This window comes from Rhinolophus sinicus, linkage group LG07 (genome assembly GCF_036562045.2).
Source record: "Rhinolophus sinicus isolate RSC01 linkage group LG07, ASM3656204v1, whole genome shotgun sequence".
In the NCBI taxonomy this organism is placed as follows: Eukaryota; Metazoa; Chordata; class Mammalia; order Chiroptera; family Rhinolophidae; genus Rhinolophus; species Rhinolophus sinicus.
Window position 1 is genome coordinate 28,683,201 of NC_133757.1, and position 20,679 is coordinate 28,703,879.

At 41.0% G+C, this 20,679-nt stretch overlaps 1 protein-coding gene across 1 annotated transcript in view; it reads left to right on the top strand.

Moving 5' to 3' along the window:
• MYOF (myoferlin) overlaps positions 1-20,679 on the top strand; it is a 127,739-nt gene that overhangs the window by 83,018 nt on the left and 24,042 nt on the right. The window contains exons 31-42 of the mRNA XM_074338694.1: positions 1,532-1,705; positions 2,833-2,941; positions 4,090-4,167; positions 6,172-6,353; positions 6,446-6,604; positions 6,730-6,828; positions 7,764-7,925; positions 9,838-10,003; positions 12,950-13,026; positions 16,517-16,528; positions 17,802-17,900; positions 19,435-19,560. Coding sequence (XP_074194795.1) covers positions 1,532-1,705; positions 2,833-2,941; positions 4,090-4,167; positions 6,172-6,353; positions 6,446-6,604; positions 6,730-6,828; positions 7,764-7,925; positions 9,838-10,003; positions 12,950-13,026; positions 16,517-16,528; positions 17,802-17,900; positions 19,435-19,560 — 1,443 coding nt within the window. The remainder of the gene's footprint in view (positions 1-1,531; positions 1,706-2,832; positions 2,942-4,089; positions 4,168-6,171; positions 6,354-6,445; positions 6,605-6,729; positions 6,829-7,763; positions 7,926-9,837; positions 10,004-12,949; positions 13,027-16,516; positions 16,529-17,801; positions 17,901-19,434; positions 19,561-20,679) is intronic.

Consider the following 20,679-nt stretch of genomic DNA (forward strand, 5'->3'; position numbering starts at 1 on the left):
ATAATAGTACTAATAACAATAATCAATGGGGTATTTTGTGTACCTTCTATAATGCTAGATATTGAATATCCATTATCTACAATCCAGAAGGTCTGCATTTTATCCCCATTTTACAGATAATGTTCACAGAGATTAAATAGACTAGCTCTAGGCCACATGTCTAGGAAGTGATAAAGCCAGTGTTTGAACCCAAGCTAGGCTAATTCCAAACAGGAACTCTGTCTGTCCCCAAAGTTTCTGACTCATAGTACGTACAATGAATGAAGTTACTTTTTAGTAAATGGTGAGCTTGTTGGGCATAAAGATGGAACCATAGTCATCTTTGTATCCTCCTTGCCAGCTCAGGAACTTATTCCTAATAAATAATGGAGTAGAATGAATAAGCTGATCAATGAATATTTGTTATTTAATTATCCTTATCCTGATGGGTGAGAAGTTTCTAGAATCATTTGACTCTGAACTTCATATAAGAGCACCAAGGTAAAGTGGAATGAACACTGAGCCACCAGTCAGAAGACCAGAAACTTGGCTCAGTTCAACCAAAAAGTATTGTTGAGACTTTGATCATGTTCCCTGACCTGCCTCACTCCTGGCTACATGAACTATTTCAATGCCACTGTTAACACTAGTAGAGGGCCAATTATAAGATTATGCTTGACCTGGATTTTATGTTTATTTGAAGTTGAAAAATAGCCCCTACAATGATAATAACCTACATGGAGCTCTTATTTCTGCAATTATAAATATTATTCAATATTATTTTACATTTATTAAATCTAGTCATACTTTTAAGATATTTACATAAAATTTCCACCACTAACATGTCACTACATGAAGGTAGGGACCCTGTCTGTTATTGTCTTCACTGCTTCCACAGCTCTTAACACAATCCCTGTCACATAGTAGGCACTCATATTTGTTGAGTGAATTGCAAAGAACATTGAAAACTGAAATCATTCATATGTAAATAGTTTTAAGATAAAAAGTGCAATACTCAGTATTAATTATTACAGAAGTAATATACTCTGATCTATCATGTAATTGTTAGTTATGGCAGCTATTAGCTTAGACAAGACATTTAAATCCTGGGAAGGGTGGTGTCATTTTATTCCCCTCCATATATAAAATGGAGATAATAATGGTTTCCAAACTATATAGTAATAGCAATGTTTTCTTATGAGCTAATGAAGTGAGAAAATAGAAAGTAACTTGAGAAAGAATGAATTTGCTTTACCCACCCAATGTTCCCCCAAAGTCTGAATAGAGAGCCCCTCCTTTTAGTATAACTCCCATCTTGGCAACATCTCATTCCACCTTAATTGCCTGGTTAACTCTGTATTCCCATAGTCTGTCAGCTCTACAAGGGCAGACAGCCTGTCTGCTTTGTTCTTTGTTGTATTCCTGGCTCCAAGCACAGTTGTTGGCACAGAGATGATTTTCAATACATATTTGTTGATTGACCAAATAATCTGTTTAATCAATATAAGGATGACCATGATAGTGATAATTAGAAGTTTTAATTTTGTTTTAGGCCATGGAAGAATTGGAAGACCGGGACGGCTGGGAATATGCTTCTTTAATTGGCTGGAAATTTCACTGGAAACAGCGTAGTTCTGATACCTTTCGCCGCAGACGTTGGAGGAGAAAAATGGCCCCTTCAGAAACACATGGTGCAGCTGCCATCTTTAAACTTGAAGGTGCCCTTGTAAGTAAAAAGTAGCCAAAGCTCAAATAATATTGACATACTCATAGGTAAAAGGTATGAATGTTAGATATACCACCAACTCCATAGTGGTCCCTCCACTACTGCAAGACTCCAGATAATTTGGGAGAAAGCTACACATCCAATGTGCTCAGTCATTTTTATAGAATGAATACACCATTAACATATGAAAGTTCCAAGAAGTCCTACTGTAGACACACCTGTTTAACGTGGTTTCACCTAGCATTTTCCAAATACCAGGGGTGCCAAAAATATGTATACATATGTATACAAGGGGACACTTTGGTCAACGTTGCTCAAGCATAATCAAAAGTGTCCAGACACTGATGGTAACGACTTTGAGCACCTCTTGTAATTGTAGAAGTCAAACGTGACTTGTATTCATCTTTTTTATTGATATATGTTGAATATTACAATTTTAATACAGTTTTTCTGTCTTAAAACATGTTTACATTTTTTTTGGCACCCTCTGTATGTATATTCCCAAACCCTTGTTGCCAATGACATCTATTAACATCCCAAGCCCTGGTTCCTTGGATCATAGCTTGTAAACAGTTCAACAACCCAAGAAAGTTAAATATACAGATGTGAGGGGAAGGAAAACAGAAGGATGGCTCACCAAATTAGAGAACAATTCATATGGAAGCACAATAAAGAAGGCAGAGAGGAAAAAATACAGAAAGGTAGAATAAATTAATAAGAAATGACGGTTGATCTAAAACAATGTGGTGGTCAGGAACCATTTCCAAACACAGCCTATTTTTTATATTTCTGCATGCTGAGCCTGCTTGTGTTTTTCTCCTGCTGCTTTTTCTCTTCCTCCTCCCGTCCTTTTAATACCCTTACTTACACTTTTCATTTTCTTTATCTTTCAGTGGTAGGGTTTGGTAAACCTGGACTTGAGGTAGAAGGTCTGGCTTCAACTCCCTACTCTGTCTCTTTCCAGCTACATGATCTTGGGAAGTCACTTCCTGTCCTGAGCGATAGTCATTTCTAAAAATGAAGTGATTGGATGAAAAAAATCTCTTTTAACAGCCATCATTCCATGTGTTTGTCATTCTTGCCTCTTTATTGGTAGGCATTGTTAATTGATTTTTCTGCTTCCTTAGGGTGCAGACACTACTGAGGATGGAGATGAAAAAAGCATGGAAAAACAGAAGCACAGTGCCACCACTGTGTTCGGAGCAAACACTCCCATTGTTTCCTGTAATTTTGACAGTAAGTTTTAAACATGTATTTGTGCATTCTGATATTATGATTTTGTTCTCAAAATAGCTCTTTAAATCACCAAATACAATAAAATGTACTTTCATTTTCATCTAAATCACCAAATACAATAAAATGTACTTTCATTTTCATCACTTAATGATTATTTAAAATACAGCTTGAAAAATTATATTTGGGGTAGAAAGAGGCCAAATCATTAATTGTAACATACTGTGTCCAATATGTACTCAGTCTTCCTGTTAAGTCCCCCCAAAAGATGATTTTAATTAGAAAAAAAATTAGAAAAAAAAACTCAAAAAGTTAAGAAAAGATTGATTTCAATGATAACCTTCGGGAATTGTGGCATGAGGCATACTCACTATGTCATAATAACAGCAAATAGTTATATAAGTCTTAGGATGTGCCAGGCACTGTACGAGTATATATAATAACTCATTTAATTCTGTTAATAACCCTAGAAGGTAGGCGCTATTTTTGTCCCCATTTTACAGGTGAGGAAACCAAGGTGCAGAAAGATTAAATAACTTGACTAAGATCTTAAAGCTTATAAGCACTAAAGACAAAATTTGAACTCATGCAGTCTGGTTCCCAGAATCTGTTCAGTGAATCACCATGCTCTACTATCTCTCAAATTATGTGCGTGGGGAAGGGGAGCAGGGGGCATGTTGAGTGAGGTGGGGACGTATATATGCATTAATATAATAAGGATAAGGAGTATAAAGATTTTGAAATATCAAAGAAACGTTTAGCAAATAACTGTTTCCTAGATCTGGTACTGAAATAGTATAGAAAGCTCTGTTTCTGTAACTCTTGGAGACTCAGTTTCGTTTTAAAGGTCAGTGGTGACAAGCAGTAATACCCTAAATCCAGGCAGTTGACATCCGGCGTAATGTTCTCCTGATTGACACATGTGCACTGAGTTTACTTACTATAGTATTTTTTAAACAAGTTTCATTTTACAGGAAACAGAACTACTTTGGGAGGACTTGTCATCACCATTATATGTTTTCTTTACCATGGAGAAGTAGGTTGGAGTGAGCCATTTATCTGAAACGTGTTTTATCTCCAAATATTCCAGAAAAATAGCAGTTTATAGTGTTAATGTTTCTTGTAAGTAACCTCCATCCTATTCCTTTTAGGAGTCTACATTTACCATCTGCGCTGCTATATCTACCAAGCCAGAAACCTCATGGCTTTAGACAAGGATAGCTTTTCAGGTAATGGGAAGAAATCTCCGTCTCACACGTTATTACATAGCAGGCTAGCTTGATTCTCCTTTTCATCAAATGGATGCTTTCAGTGATTTCTGACAACAAAAAGCATTTCCGTGTTGAAATTAGTTTGATATGCATGAAGTAAATTGCTCAGTTCTTAGGTCCGTACACTGAGTACAGGTCGGACACTGTTGCTGGGTGCTGGAGAGCCACAGAACATATGTGACCTTTTAATACTAATAATTGTTAATTGATTAAGTAATAAAAACACCAAGAAAAAAAGTAGTTTCTGCTCTCTGTTTATACACATAGCTGTGTACATATACCTTGGACTCTTGGGTTGACTGGTAAATTGAGATCCTTTACATATATATATATGTATGTATGTATGTATATATATATATATATATATTTGCAGTTCTCTCAAGTTGACAAAACGATCACAAATTCACCTAGTCACCAACAGCACAGGCTTGAAGCAGTTTGGAATCCCATCTTGACCTTCTCTGCGTCCTGCTCCCCAAATTCCCAGAACTGTAAAACCATGAGGCTTCATCACCCCTCACATTGACACCCCAGATAGTTTTGTCGCCTTTGGATTGGTTCTAAGGTTGGCAGGGGAGGGGACCTACAGCCTGGGATTTTTGCTGTTACTAGTGGGACCGTGAATATTTGGGGAGCATTCCACTTTAGGACCTGAAGGCCGGCAGAGCTTCCCTGCTCCTTCTATGGAAACAGCTCTTAAAGCAGTTGCCTGACAGTCTGCTGTGCTCACATAAATTGTGAGGTGTCTTCCAAACATATGTGAATAATTTCTTTTTCTTACCAAGAGAGAGCAGGTTTCAAGTTATCCGCTTAATACACATCTCCCAATTGGTTTTTGAAGACATTTTCAAATATTCACCACCAGGGGGCACTCAATCATTGAAAGTCAAAGTTAGACTCCTATCAAAATTCTTGACTAAAGTTGCATAAAACTCAAAGCACAGTCCTTGCAGTTTGAGATATAAGATATATCATTGGAGCAAAAGCAAAGAGTCCTCCTATTCATATGAGGCTGCAGTGCTAAAAACCAAGCACCTTTGGCTTATGTGAAAGAGCTTTAGGTTAGACATTAGTTTCTTTCTCTGATAGGTCAGCTCCAGGTAATTTCTTCAAATGCTTTGGTGAAATTTAGCATGGATAAGAAATGGATTACTCTTTTTTCTTTTTTTCCAGTTTTATTAAAGTGTAATTGAAAAAATTATAATACATTTAAAGTGTACAATCTGATGATTTCATATATGTATACATTGTGGAAGGATTCCCACAATTGAGTTAACACATCCATTACCTCACATATTTGTGTGTGTGTGTGTGTGTGTGTGTGTGTGAACACTTAAGTTCTACTCTCTTAGCAAATTTCAATGATAAAATACAGTGTTATCATCTGTTGTCACCATGTTATACATTAGCTCTTCAGACCTTACGTATCTTATAACTGAAATTTGTACCCTTTTAATACTAACCTTTCCCATTTCCCCCTGGCAACCACTATTCTACTCTCTGTTTCCATAAGTTTGATTTTTGAGGAGATCCTATATATAAGTGATACCATGTACTATTTGTCTTTCTCTAACTGGCTTATTTCACTTAGCATAATGTTCTCCAGATTCATCCATATTGTCAAAAATGACAAGATTTACTTCTTTTCTAAGGCTGAATTATATTCCTGTGTGTGTGTGTGTGTGTGTGTGTGTGTGTGTGTGTGTGTGTATCCCACATTTTCTTTATCCATTCATCCATACGTTGCCTTTTCATTTTGTTAATGGTTTCCTTTGTTGTGCAGAAGCTTTTTAGTTTGATGTAGTTTATGTTTGCTTTTTGTGGCCTGTGCTTTTGGTGTCAAATTTAAAAAGTCATTGCCAAGCCAATGTCAAGGAGATTACCTCCAGTGTTTTCTTCTAGGAGTTTTACGGTTTTCAACTTTGGCCATGGCCCCACTTTTATTTTCTCTTTCTCTTTTAGATCCATATGCTCATGTCTCCTTCCTCCATCGAAGTAAAACCACTGAGATCATCCACTCCACTCTGAACCCCACATGGGACCAAACGATTATATTTGATGAAATTGAAATCTATGGGGAACCCCAAACAGTCCTGCAGAACCCACCCAAAGTTATCATCGAACTTTTTGACCATGACCAAGTGGTAGATAATTTAGAATTTCTAAGATGGCTTGGGGGATGATGGAGGTTTATAGGGATGTTGTGGGGGAATTAAAGGATTGTCTGTTTCTCTAGGGCAAAGATGAATTTTTAGGACGAAGCATGTGCTCTCCTCTGGTGAAACTTAACTCAGAAATGGACGTCACGCCTAAACTTCTCTGGTACCCAGTAATGAATGGAGACAAAGCCTGTGGGGACGTCCTCGTAACGGCAGAACTGATTCTGAGGCACAAGGTACTTGCTGAGTTCTCACTCACATATTCTTTCAGAGTAGCTGCTTCAAACACTCATTAATAACTCCAGATAACTTTTTACCAGAACTAAAGGGAGGCATTGACGTTGCCATGTTTCTTTCACAGGATGGCTCCAACCTTCCCATTCTTCCCTCACAAAGGGCACCAAATCTATACATGGTCCCCCAAGGGATCAGGCCTGTGGTTCAGCTCACTGCTATTGAGGTATGCTGCCCTCTCTGGTTTTTGTTTTGTTTTGTTTTTAATCAAATCCAGTGGGTATGGCTATGGAACTGAAATCTTTCATATAGGAAATGGGGTCTTGCTATCTCCAACTGACTATAGAATTTGTACAAAATTTTGAAATATTCATGGAAATAGAAGGCCTGTCAAAGCAACAAGAACAGGTCAATTCTAGCATACTAAGGGAATCTAGAGTTCTCATTTATTGGGAGCCAGTAGATTTCTGAGTTTCCCTGGGTCAACGGGAGAACTGGGAGAGGGAAGACAGACTCAGAAGAGCATGTGCAGAGAGCAGGGGGCCCAAGAGGGAGTCGGAGGTAGAGAGTGGGAAGGGAGTAATGGGAAATGGTGACATGTCAGACAATCGGAGCAGAGACAGGCTGATGGAGCTAACCGGGTAGCTAGATGGACAGTGTCCGGCCTGCTATCAAGGACTTCCCCTTGTGCATCAAGCACTGTTGGGATTTCTGTCCTCAGGCTGTCTCGCTAAGAGTTCTCAAAGACTGAGGCAGATGGCTTTAAACAACAGCTAACATTTTTGAATGCTTGCATGTCAGACACTGCTAAGAAGTTTACACTTGATCCTCAAAATAACCCTATAAGAGATACTACTATCAATCCTGTTTGTAGATGAGACAGAGGGTGGTTAACTAAGTTGCCAGAGTTCACATGGCTATTATATGGCACAGCCAGGATATTGCTCTGCTATTTTAGCGGTTCAGGCAGGGGAAGGAAATGGGCAAAACTGTTTTTTTTGACCTAGAGGCTCTCTAGGACAATATTCTCAGAGATTTTAAGCAAATCTGCACAAGTCACTCTTAAAGAATTTACTGATTATTAAGAGAGAATTTTTTCCTTTTCAATATTATTTTTAATATGCTGGGTTTCTTTCCCTTCTCTTTACATTGTTTGCTTAGATTCTAGCTTGGGGCTTAAGAAATATGAAGAACTACCAGATGGCTTGTATCACATCCCCCAGTCTCATCGTGGAGTGTGGAGGGGAAAGGGTAGAATCAGTGGTGATCAAAAACCTTAAGAAGACACCCAACTTTCCAGGTTCTGTTCTCTTCATGAAAGTGGTACAGTATCAAGATTCTGTAATAGTACATGTATGTTGAGTAGCTGAATTTTATTTGCAATATGAATATATACACATCACAGACAAGCACAGTTTATGTATATCCAAAATCTGATAACAAATAGAAAAACTGCCTTGTACTCAGCTTGTCAGTGACTTTCCCCCCTTACATTCTTACATTGCAGTGATGGTTGCTTAAAGCTTCAAAGAACCCCAGTGACACAGAAATATCTATGAGCAATACTAATGTATTTCTCCAATAAACATTTCATTTGTCCAGCTATCTACTACAGGCTCTTGGTCAATGCCCTGAGGGCAGAATATTAACCCTCCCTCGTGTCCCTACATGGACCAAAACCCTCCAGAAAGGGACTGGCTGGCTAGGGAAGGGGCAGTTAGAGGGGAACCCATATGGGGTGATGGGCCATTGCCTAAGACCCATGACTGTACCCCACCTCCAGGCGCCCCTGGGATGATATCCACTTTGTTACATCAAAGGTACCTTCTGGTTATTAGAAATGTGACAGTATCAGATCCAATTGACAGTCCCCTGTCATAGACCCCATAATACTTTGGAACAAGAAGAGGTCACCCAATCTCTCCACAATCTAACTTTTTTAAAAAGAAAAATCTTTCTTTTTTACTCTACTGTATAAAACAAATAAACATAAAAGCACTTCTTCAGTTAGATGGGGTAGATGGTCCAGAACCTTCTAGTTCCTGTCCCCTCCCAAGTTATTTGGTGTCTCTAACACACCTGCTCTTGAATGCTAGGGTCCTGTGGTATGGCTTCTACTTTTACAGACGAGGAAACTGAGGCCTAGAAAGGGACATGCCTCATCCCAGTCCCATAGGGAGTGTCAGGCCACACCTGTGCAGCAGTCACTATGTCAAGACAATGACAGCAGCGACAGCCCAGTGTTAGCTGCATTCATACTCCCTGCATTTCACCTTTACTGTACCCCTGCAGAACAGGCGTTTTCACTCCTCTTGCACCCACTTTGGAAGAAACGGAGAGATTGAGTGATTTACACAAGAGGACACAGCTAGCGAGCATGTGGGGTCGCTAGAGTTCAGATTTAGGTCTCTCCAACTCCAAAGCCCATGTTCTTTCCCTACGACGGACGGTGCAGATGGAGCACCACCTGGGTAGTCCGAGCCAGAATCCCAAAGTGGTCGCCTCTGGGCCACGCCACCCATTCTTGTCCACTCCCTAGCCCCTGCCCCACCTCTCAAGTTCTAATCAGGAAATGAGCTTCAGCCAGCATTGGTGAGGAAAGCCCCTCAGTTGGCTCCAGCTTCTATTCCTGTGCAAGGCCAGAGGTGGAAATTTACCTTGAACCACTCACCAGGCAGGCCCATGATTCCCCAATCAGACAATGTCACCTATGTCACCAAATTCCATGTGAAGGAACCAAGAGGCATCAAAGAAAAATGAGCATCCCATTTTGGCATTGAACTTCCAGGGCTAAAGACTCCCAAGCCACAGTTATTTCCCTTGAAGGTTCAGTTTTAGCTCAATCATTTCTAAATTCTAGCTCCGCATCCTGTTACAGAGCAGAGCCAGGTACTAACGTACTATTCTAAACACGTCACATGTATTAATGCAACAATCCGACTATTATTGAGGAGTTAACTGGGACATAGGAAGGCAAGTTCCCTAAGGTCATGCAGCTCTTAGTGGCAGAGCCAGGATTTGATTCCAGGCCATCTGGCTCAGGGCTCGTGCCTTAAAGCATTGTGCTGCTTGCCTAGCATGCAAGTCACTGAACTTAACTACTTAGTGCAAGTCCCCTGGGCTACACCAAATGGGCACAAGGAGGCTGGGTTGGTCCTTTTGTGGGTGTTTATTGGCAAAGCTGCTCTTGTCAGGTCTTGTACAGAGAAGTGACGCTTACCTCTGTGACCCCCAGTTCTTGCCCAAGGAGGAATTGTACATGCCTCCGCTGGTGATCAAGGTCATCGACCACAGGCAGTTTGGGCGGAAGCCTGTTGTTGGCCAGTGTACCATCGACCACCTGGACCGCTTCCGCTGCGACCCTTATGCAGGAAAGGAGGATATTGTGCCACAGCTCAAAGGTGAAATGCAAGTCTGTAAATAATTCTTTGGGGCTTTTCATGCATGACCTGACTTAATCTTCTCAAAGTAAACATTCATTGTCCAGGTTTTGCAGATGAGGAAACGGTTTGGTTTACAGTCAGCTATGTGACTTTCCCAAGGTAATATAGTTAGTAAGTGGCAGAGCTAGATTTGAATACTGGCTTTCTCTTAGCCTCAGTTTGTGTTTCTAATCCTTTAATGGGGATAATGGTCCCAATTTTACAGGATTATTGAGGGATTAAATGAGATCATGTATGTAAAGGGCTTAGCCCACTGCCTGGCACGTGGTAGGTGCCGAGAAAATGTGTCTTCCCACCCTTCCTTTAGGTCCTGTGCTCAAGCTATTACCTTCTGAGGTATCCTGCACTTGAGTGAATATAAGACTTCTTTTTCAGAAATGTTAAATGCTTCATGAACTTTTCATATAGTCCAGCAGGGAAGGAAAACAAGAAAATGGGTGATTGCAGTCTGGTGTGATCACTATTTTGATGGGGACATAGAGGGCTCTCCCCTGCCCCCGACCCCACCCTGTGAGCTGATGGGGGGGTGATTTTTATTTTAAATTGCTTTCTATCTGTTGTCCCACCTGATTAATGTATCACAACATTGTTGTGATATAATTTGAAAGATATTATTTCATTGTCATTCACTGAGAAAAAAATAACACCTGCTAAGTTTAAATGACTTGCCTTAGGTCACATAATTAATAAGTAAACGATGGCGGGGGCATAATACTTACCTAAGAGTTCCATAATAAATAATAGTTATTGAATAGTGTTTTGCTATTGTCCCTTTAGTAATAATTTGTTTTCAGCTTACCATGTGCCAGGGGCTGGGGTCTGGGTTGCATCAGTGAATCAGATCCCAGGACCCCTGGCTCCGTGGAGAACTAGCACTCATTCAGCTGATCAGGGGTAGCTCCAAGGCTGAAGCAGATGATGTCTTCTGTTTAAGCAGCTGTGCCGCTAACCAATTCTATGTAATCTTCCATAAGGTTTGGTATTAATATTACAGAGCTTCTGAAATTCATCTGCTATGTGGGTCTGAGCATCCTGTGTCCCTGATTCAGAGAAGAGGAAAAAATAAAATCCACAGACATATTTGAGCAAAACCCTACATGTGTTTATCCATAAATTTCCCAGGCAAAGCACTTTGTGCTGAATTGATGGTGCCTAAAATAGCAACATTTTTATAACAACAAGGATTAATGTCAACTGCAGGCATCGTTTCATTTGGGGTTACTAAACGGAGAGAAGCACCATTTTCCTAGCATTTTTTTTTTTATTTTTTATTTTTTTGACTGCTCTCATGAGACAAAGTTCTCTGATACGAATATGTGAAATCATTAGGAAGATACAAATGCTGCAAACTTTCTCTGGTCTCAGAAGCGCTTGTGTCTATTGCTCAGGGGTAGTTTAGGCCCAAGGCAGAGGTCTCCTGGTTAGTGAGTCTGTGTAATTAACATGAAGTGTGGTCAAGGCTTCAGAGAGCCCCGGAAGAGGAAAACCCTGAAGCACCATGGGGAACATAATGTTCCCAAGACCAGCATCTACTATTTAAGATCAATCTGGTACTTTCTTAAAACCAATGCCAGCGTAGAGTTGAGGAAATACTTGGTTGGCCTAATGTTGAAAGCACAGAGAATAACTTTTCTCCTGTCCCTGTGGCTTTGTTTACATGAGGGTGGTAAAGTGGAGAGCTGATGAATAAGGAGGAATTTGCTCACAGCTGTGTTCCTGCTTTTCTCCCCATCTGGCTGTCATGTTCCGTGTTGTTGTCAGGAGTTGTGGGGAGTCAGGTTGATAGATTGTGGGGGTGATTCCACTTGGATATACAGTAACTTAGCATAGCAACTGGCATGTCATAGATGCTCAATAAATGTCAGTCTCCCCTGTCAACCCAGTGTCCCCCTGATCATTTCTCTGACATATATCAAGTGTTTACTCTGCTCTGGGCTCTGGTATGATGGTTAAAACACAAGCTTTGGGGTCAGACAGACCTAGATGACGTATTTCCACTTACTACTAAGTGTTTAACCTGAAGCAAGGGACTTGCTTTCTCTTAGCCTCAGTTTGTTTTTTTAACCTTTATAATGAGTATAATGGTCCCTATTCTACAGGCTTATTGAGGAATTCAATGAGATCATGTATGTAAAGGGATTAGCCCACTGCCTAGAAAATGTATCTTTCCTCCCCTCCTTTATGTCCTATATGTCAGTTGCCTGGGTGGGTTAAACAGAAAGTTCTTTTGGCTTGGCAGAGTGTGCTCTGTCTGGGTTCTGGCCTCCTGTTGAATGTCTGACTGCCTGATGCATCTTCCATAAAGGGTAGACATACCTCTCACCCACCCCCCTCCCCCCAGGCTGAGGCTTTGGCACCCCTTTAGCTGAACCAAACCTAGTGAGCCCGGGGCTGCTCCTGAGCCCTTCCTCTAACCCCAAAATCCAGAGCCACAAATATTCTGGAAATTACATAAAATCAGGGTGTGTAAGCCACTGCAACTTCAGACCCAAATATGCAACTATTCACCCTCCTTTGCTTTTCTGTCTTAGAACAGATTCCATACAAAGGAGGCTCCTTTAGATGTAGATTCCCTTACCTCCAACTCCTGCATCCTCTAAAGACATGTATTGACACAATTCTTTTTTGAGCACTTCCTATGTATAGGCACTAGGCTAATTGCCTAAGTCCAAAAAAAAAAGTGGGGGCCAGACAGTCCCCTAAAAATGTCTAAAACCATATCATATTTTGGGGAAAGTGATGAATTGTTGGGTTGTTTTTGGGTGTGGTCCTCTCCATTCAGTAGTCTCATCCAGGAGTAAATGCTACCATTCACTCTGTGGCTGTTGAACTTGAACTTGGAGTAGAATATTCACCACTGTATTTTTATAAATATGTAAGATTATGAAATTGTTTGTCTCGCAGCCTCCTTTCTTTCTACCCCACCCAGCCGGGATATCATTATCGAAATAGAAGACACAAAACCATTACTGGCTTCGAAGGTAAGCTTCAGAACCAATCATTGGATAATGTCAGTTTTATCTTCCAGGTGTCTAAGCATTGGGTGAATTCAGTCAAACAACCATTCAATGCAATTAAAGTAATAATAATAAACCAACTTACTGAGGTGAAGAATCTGAATCTTGCACTCATCAAAAGTTATGATGAGGGGGTGGCCAGTTAGCTCAGTTGGTGAGAGTGTGGTGCTGATAACACCAAGGTTGCTGGTTCTATCCCCACATGGGCCACTGTGAGCTGCGCCCTTCTTAAAAAAAAAAAAAAATTGATGACATTGTGTGGGCTAATGTTCTCTACCCTTAGTCACCTGGTATACTTAAGATATTAATAATACCCAGGCCCATGCTCCACCTTCCAAAAAGGCCCCAGACATCAGTATATTTTCAAATCTCCCCAAGTGATTCTAATGTACAGGCAGGTCTGAGAACCATTGGTGTGGACAGTCTGAATAATATCATTTACTAGAAAAAGAAATTTCAGGAGCAAATTCACAGTACTGCAACATTCAAAAGAGGGGGGCATGTAGCACACCGGTTGTTTTCCCGACAAGAAGCAGAAGTGTCATGGATTTTTAATGACTCTATTTGTCAGTGAATGGGATATCCCCAATTTTTATATTCACTGTGGTTTAGAAGTCAAGAAATTGATGGAAATGCTCACTCAGGGCCCTATTTTAAAACCATTCCAGCCAATTCTACAAGAAGGAAAGAGGGTGGGCAGGAAGGTCTCAGCCCAGAAAAAGAAAACTTCAAATATCTCCCTGTTTCTGTTGGCATTTATTATGGATTTTCACAGCATGTTTCAATGTGCAAACTGGCCAAAAAATGTACATGATTGCACCTTAATGTGTTATGTCCATAAACAGTGCCTTAAAAAATATATCCACTTCCTTCCCACTGCATTAAACTCACCAACAATTGGACCAGGTTAATATGGTATCCACAGCCAGCACTGTTTAGCAGTGTATTTGATTCTGTTCCCAAAAATCCACAGTCACAAATGACAATATCAAATTTGCAAAACTACTATGTTCACTTTGTAAACTCCCCCGAATATACCCAATCAAATGGTAACAGCCTAGGGTGAATGCAAGTATGTACATTTTTACAATACTCAGGAAAAAGTCAGTTGAAGATCCTACTGTATAATCTGCCTCCAGCTTTCTTACCTCCCACTGTCAATCAGTTTTTATTTTGCCTGCTATGTACTCAGTAGCCCTAGGTATGGCAGACCAAGAAGAAGAATAAAGCCAATCCGTGCTATTTTTCATCCATTTCTTAGCAGTAGATAACAGGTGACTAGGTGACTGTAGCAACACATTGTAAAAGTTCACTTCACACTGTAGAATTTAAGTGGCAACCTAGCAGGAGTGGGGATGGTAGTAGCAGTCATCAGTGGGTAGTATCCTCTGTATTATAAATGACTTGGATCAGCTTGCTTTTCTAACACCCAGTTGAAATACACCGTGTTGATAAGAAAGACTGATTGGAATTGCCTCTAAAAAACTCATTCTACCAGTTCCTCAGGGAAGACACTGCACATCTATGCAGAGTCAAACGAGGAAAGCTAAGCTTTGGAAGAGCCAATAATAACAAGCTTCTTAATGTCCTATATGACATGTACATGTAATGTTATACATGCATACATGTGAAATACATGTCTGTATGTGATATGCATGAGTTACATGTACATGCGATGTGTGTGTAATGTACATCTATTACCTCTAACTCAATTCAAGCCTTTTATCATGGGTACATTGAGGGAATGGATCAAAACTTGTGCCACTGATGGGAACTGGAGGCTGTGGCTTTGGGTGAGAGTCTCACGTTCACAGAAACCCACACCCTATGATGACGGGGAGCCTTTAACAAATGGGCTCAGCACTACTACAAGAAAAGTGAGAAATACGAATTTGGGGCACATTGGTCTTAAGTGCTAGCCAGATGACATGGACATTCCTACATGGCCATTTCAACAATTGCCTTCCAATTCCAGTGCTTAAGCAGTATGTCAACAGCTCTCGGCAAAATGGTTTCTCCAACGACAGTGCATGTATGTATGATAAGAAAATGCATGTGTGTGCCTGGGACTTTGGGGGGCCTCGGTCTAAAGACTTGAATTCTCCTCTCAGATTCTTTCTATTAGCAGATTTTGGAGTGAAAGCTGATCTCGAAACAAATGGGATCATTTTAAGCTGAAAGGGGAGACTGTTCTGTGCCATTTGGATATGATAAAGCAAGTTACTTCCGTTGCTCCAGTTACTTTTCATATGAACTAATGAGCAAGCGGGAGTGAGTGAATTCTCCCACATTAATTTTAAAATTTTAAATCAGCCGTTTGTTTGGAATAATGCCTTTTAAGTCACGAACTATTCTCTTCTTTGACATGATTGCAGAACGCTCAAAATAGATGTGAATAAACAGACTCTTAAAAATCTGAATTCAGGAACCATTCAGAATGTGAAAGCACTTTTGGCATAAAATTCTTCTCTCCAAAATCTTAATTCGGCTATAACAATTTAATCTTTAATCCCATTTTGGTATGAATCTAATAGAAAGAAGTGTTACATCTATCTGCCTCTCTGCCTCTCTTGGCAATTCTATGTGTTGAACAAAAGTCAATCTGGAAAATACCAAGGGGCACATACAGAAAAAGCCATGGGGCTGCCCTACACTGCAGCTGCAGGGAGCGCCAGTTGTGAGGGGTTGTTCCGTCTGCACATTAGAAATGAACTTGAAGCTAGGATTTCAGAGAGGGAGTCCAGATAGCAATCCTTCAAACTTCCCCCAAGGGTGAGCTTGGCTAATTTTCCATCAGGTACCAAGAGAAAACTCAAGCCCAACATCCTAGCTCCCCGTTCTCTTATCTCCTGAGATCAAGGGTATAGTCTCCATGCAGAAACTCAAATGGAAGCATTTGGCCAATGAGAAACTTGACATCTTAGAGCAGTTTTGATGGATGGATATGTATTTGATGCTATAACGTAGGCATGGGGATAAACAGGACGATAGTGCATCATGCTAGACATGAACACCTTGTGACAGGAGTTTCTGAAGGGATAAGAATTAGGCCAAGTTGGGGATATACTTTAGGGGCTAAATGGAATGAAAGGTTTGGGACAAGGAGATGAGCAGCTGCACCGCCCCTCCTGTGTGACCACTGTGCTGGGGACAATGAGACGCTCTAACTCCATTGAAAACATGGGACGTGGGTGACTCCCTTTGAGACTTTCATTTTAACACTGTTTGTAACCCTTTTGCACATTTTCAGAGAAGAAACTAGTGAGGTCCGTTTAATTATGAGATCATCTTGAATAATTTGAATAATCCATCAAAATGTTGATAATATAAAGCATGCATGAAAAATAATTTCTCCTTCTCTGTTTCTCTTTAAACCTCATGCTCATGGGGTCTCCGTATCTGTGTGACCTGTTATATGGTTTGCCCTCTTCCTGCCCGTACATGTGATGAGCAGCTGACAGAAAAGGTAACTGTTGTACATATTTCACTAGATTTAAGATTCATATATTTTCTTCCTATAGCTGATATATAAAGAAAACTTTTTAAAATCCAGGGTTGGTTACTGACCCATAAAGGGGAAATAAGTGTGCATGCGTGTATGTGTGTGTGTGTACACACGCATATACATATTACCGTACAGAGATAAGACATAGGCTTTCTTTAGTGTTCCTTCTTCCTTCTCCCCAGACTGAATAGGAAGCTATGTTGCAGGTGAAACTGTATTTTTGGCATTATCACTCTTTCCCAGGATGATTAAAATAAGCAATGGGTGGGCCTAATGAGGATCTATTCTTGTTATAAATCTGAGTGAGATTTATAGCAGCCTTCTATAAAGTACAGCCTTTGGCAGTTTGAAAAATATTCCTCAAGTGACTTTGATATGCTATCCCTTCTTCCCAACCAAGAACCACCCAGCTAAACCAGAGATTTTCCATACTGGCTGCGCATTGGAATCGCCTGGGGACTTAGGAAAGCATACTGGGTACCCAAGTCCAGCCCCAGGCTGATTCCATCAGAATTTCCAAGGATAGGCTGGGAGCCACTGGTCTGAATGAACCATAATGCCTCCTTACTTTTGTTTCACATTTTATCATTTACAAAGCTCTTTCTTCTAACTGATATTTGATTTCCAAAACAAGCCTCTGAGGTAGATGGAGACAGGTAGTGTTATCATCCCATTCAGTGAATGAAGAAATTGATGCTCAGAGATGTTAAACAACTTGCTCAAGCTGGTATGGCTTATAACATGAGGGTATGACTTATAACGTAAGGGATGAAACTTGAGTTAGGACCAGTTTTCCCAACTCTTAGCTTCGTGAGCTTTGTTTTATAAGGCATTGCTGACTAAAGGGCTGCAGAAATGAAATAGTAAGAAACGTATATTGGAGATTTTATTTTAATCTGTTGTCTGTATATGTAACTATGAAGTTGAGAGGATAAAAAAGTAAAAACAGACAAATTAATTGATTGTGTCTATAGGATGTAAGAAAATAATCCAGTATGGCTGTGGGCATTAAAGCCACATATCATTGGCCAAGGATCATTTTACCTCCAGCTTCAGGGCTGAAGAATCATGAATGCTTTATCTACTGTGCATGCAAACAAAAGTCAAATAATCTTGCCTGTTTCAGGTTCAGAAGTACCTACTTCTCTTACCTATTACATATGGGTTTTCTTGCATTGATTGGAAATCTAGGTCATCACTAAAGATTTTTGCATCTTGATGTGTCTTTCTTTAGGAGGAAGAAATCGTTGACTGGTGGAGTAAATTTTATGCTTCCACAGGGGAACATGAAAAATGTGGACCATATATTCAGAAAGGCTATTCCAAACTCAAGGTACCTGGGCCTCTGGTGCTGTGGGTGGGGGATCAACATTCACTAAAACTGGCCACGGGCAATGCTAAGTAGAAGACCAAAAGGTCCAATGGTGGGTGCTGATGGGGAGGGGCCAGGAGCACCTCTGGCCGCCTGTTGAGCCCTCTTGTAATCGGTTTCGGCTTTTCTAGGGACTTGACGACAGCTTTTGATTTATGGTACCGTGACTGCCACTTTGGAGCTTAGGGGCATCTGGCAGAGGGCTGGGAATGGGTTGGTACCACACTAATTAGACCAACAATTGTCCATTTTGACCCAGGGAGACCTACAAGTCATGGTGCTCTTGCAGAAAAGCATGAAATGTTAACATGCCTCATTCTGTCCTCCAAATGGGCATCGGTTTTACTAGCTAAAAAGTTGATTCTGTTACATGTATGTAGCATACGATCACAACCATCGGCAACGTGTGTCTAGGAGGAAAAGAAACTATTGAGCTAGGCCGGTCTGACTATCTGTGATCTTTCTGTTAATGTTTTGGGTTTTCCAATTCTTCATTCCGTTTTTCAGACTGTCATGCACCCAGGGAGAAGCAAATGCTAAACTTTTCAGAACAATGCATAGGAAAAGAAAAACTTTAAAATGAGAAGTATCTAGCCCTAAAAATGATTTTCCCCATCAAGTGGAAAAACCTACATCCTTTCATGTTATGGTCATATCATCTCAGTGCAGCTTAAGAAACAGCAGCATCAATCTGATCTGATGGCCCACTCCCACAGCCCATCCTCCCTCTTTCCCTCTTTCCTTCTTTCCTTCCCTCCTTCCCCTCTTTATTCCCTTCTTTTCATCCTTTCTTCTCGTCCTCCTCCTCTTCTAGTTTTTTTATCAAAGTATAGTTTACATACATAATGTCATCCATTCAGTGAGTTTTAATCAGTGTACACACCTATGTAAACTACCACCAAAACAAGGCAGAGAACATTTCCCTCAGGACGGAAAACTCCTTTGTATCCCTTTCTAGTCAGTTCCCCCACACTCTTCCATACTTCCCCAAGACAATTAATCTGATTTTATCACCATAGACAGGTTTTTGCCTGTTTTTACACTTCATATAAATGGACTCACACAGCGTGCATTTTGTGTATGTCTGGCTTCTTTAGCCCAACACCGTAGTTTTAAGGTCTATCATGTTGTCACATGTACAGTAATCTGTCCCTTTTTAGCCATTGTATAGATATGCCACAATTTGTTTTCCATTTTCCTGGTAATGAAGCTGCTATGGATAGTCTTATACCACCTATGGACACATTTTCATTTCTCTTGGATAATTACCTAGGAATGCAATTCCTGCATCATAGAATAGATGGAAATTTAACTCCGTAAGACACTGCCAGACCTTTTCCCAAGTGGCTGTGTCTTCCTACCTTCCCACCAGCAAAGGAAGAGTTCCAGTTGTTCCACCCACATCGTCATGCCTGTTTAGTATCGTCAGTCTTTTTGATTTTGAGACTCCACCTGTATTTTAATGAGAAATTAAGAATCTGTTGATGGTTTTCAGATATATAATTGTGAACTAGAGGATGTAACAGAATTTGAGGGCCTGACAGACTTCTCCGACACTTTCAAGCTGTATCGAGGCAAATCAGATGAGAATGAAGACCCTTCTGTGGTAGGAGAGTTTAAGGTGAGTAAAATGTGTGTTTGTCCTGTTTAAAATCCGCCTTTATTTTCTTTATGGACCTAGGATAAAGGACAATCAACCTGTAGGGCAGGGGCATGTCCCCTGACATCTGAAAGATGCTAGAAGGTGCTAACAAGGAAACGGGTAACGGCAGTGGTCAGAGGCAGAACACTCAAAGCCATTCTCAGTATCTTCCTCCCTGCTCCTGCCAACGAGTCCTGAATCCTGTAGATTCACCCTCTCCAACTGCCCGCTCCCAGGGGGCATGCCCACTGCCCCCTCCCAGGCTTTCGGCAGGACCATTGTAGCAACTTCCCAACTGACTCTCCTTGCCACCTTTCTCATCCCATTCCAGTCACATTCTCCATGCAACCAGATCTGGTCACGTTTCTTGACTGCTTAACGATATCATTTGGGTTTCCACCAGATCAAGTCTCAACTCTTTCCTAAGGTGGAGCCAGTGTTTCACGAGCTGCCTAGCTACTTGTCTCCCCTGCCGCCGCGCCCCTCTGCCACCGTGTCCGCCTGCTCGGGAGGCCCTCTTCCAAGCCTGAGACACACCTTGTCCTCTCACAACGGGAGCCTGGGGACAGGCTCTTCTTCCTCCCCTGGATGCCTTTCCTTCCCCGCTTTGTGGTCGGACAAACTCCTCCTCATTCTTTGAAGCCAGCTCCAATGTCACATTCTCTGTGACGTGTTCCCTGATTGCTATGGCAGAGTGACTCACTCCTACTCCAGGCTCCCACAGGTCTGGGTTCCTGCCCCTGTTACAGCACCTTTCACATTGTAAGTGTCTGCATTCATGACTGCCCCTCCCTCCAGCTACAGTTGGCAAATCCATGGCAGATGTGATGCTACTTCCTAACCCTTTCCAATAGCTAATCAATCAGAGCATTATGCCCTACACTTGGTCTCAAAATCCTTCCCATTACAGCTTGCCACCAAGCAACCAAAGACGGCATGAGAGTCGAACCTATTCAACCTCCCTGTGCCACAATGTGACACAATGTGACACAATGTGACACAAAGCTCATTTTTGTGTCCCCAATACCTGGCACATGGTAGGTGCTCATTTCATGCTCCTTTACTGAATGAATGTAGCTGGAACTAAGACCCACATGT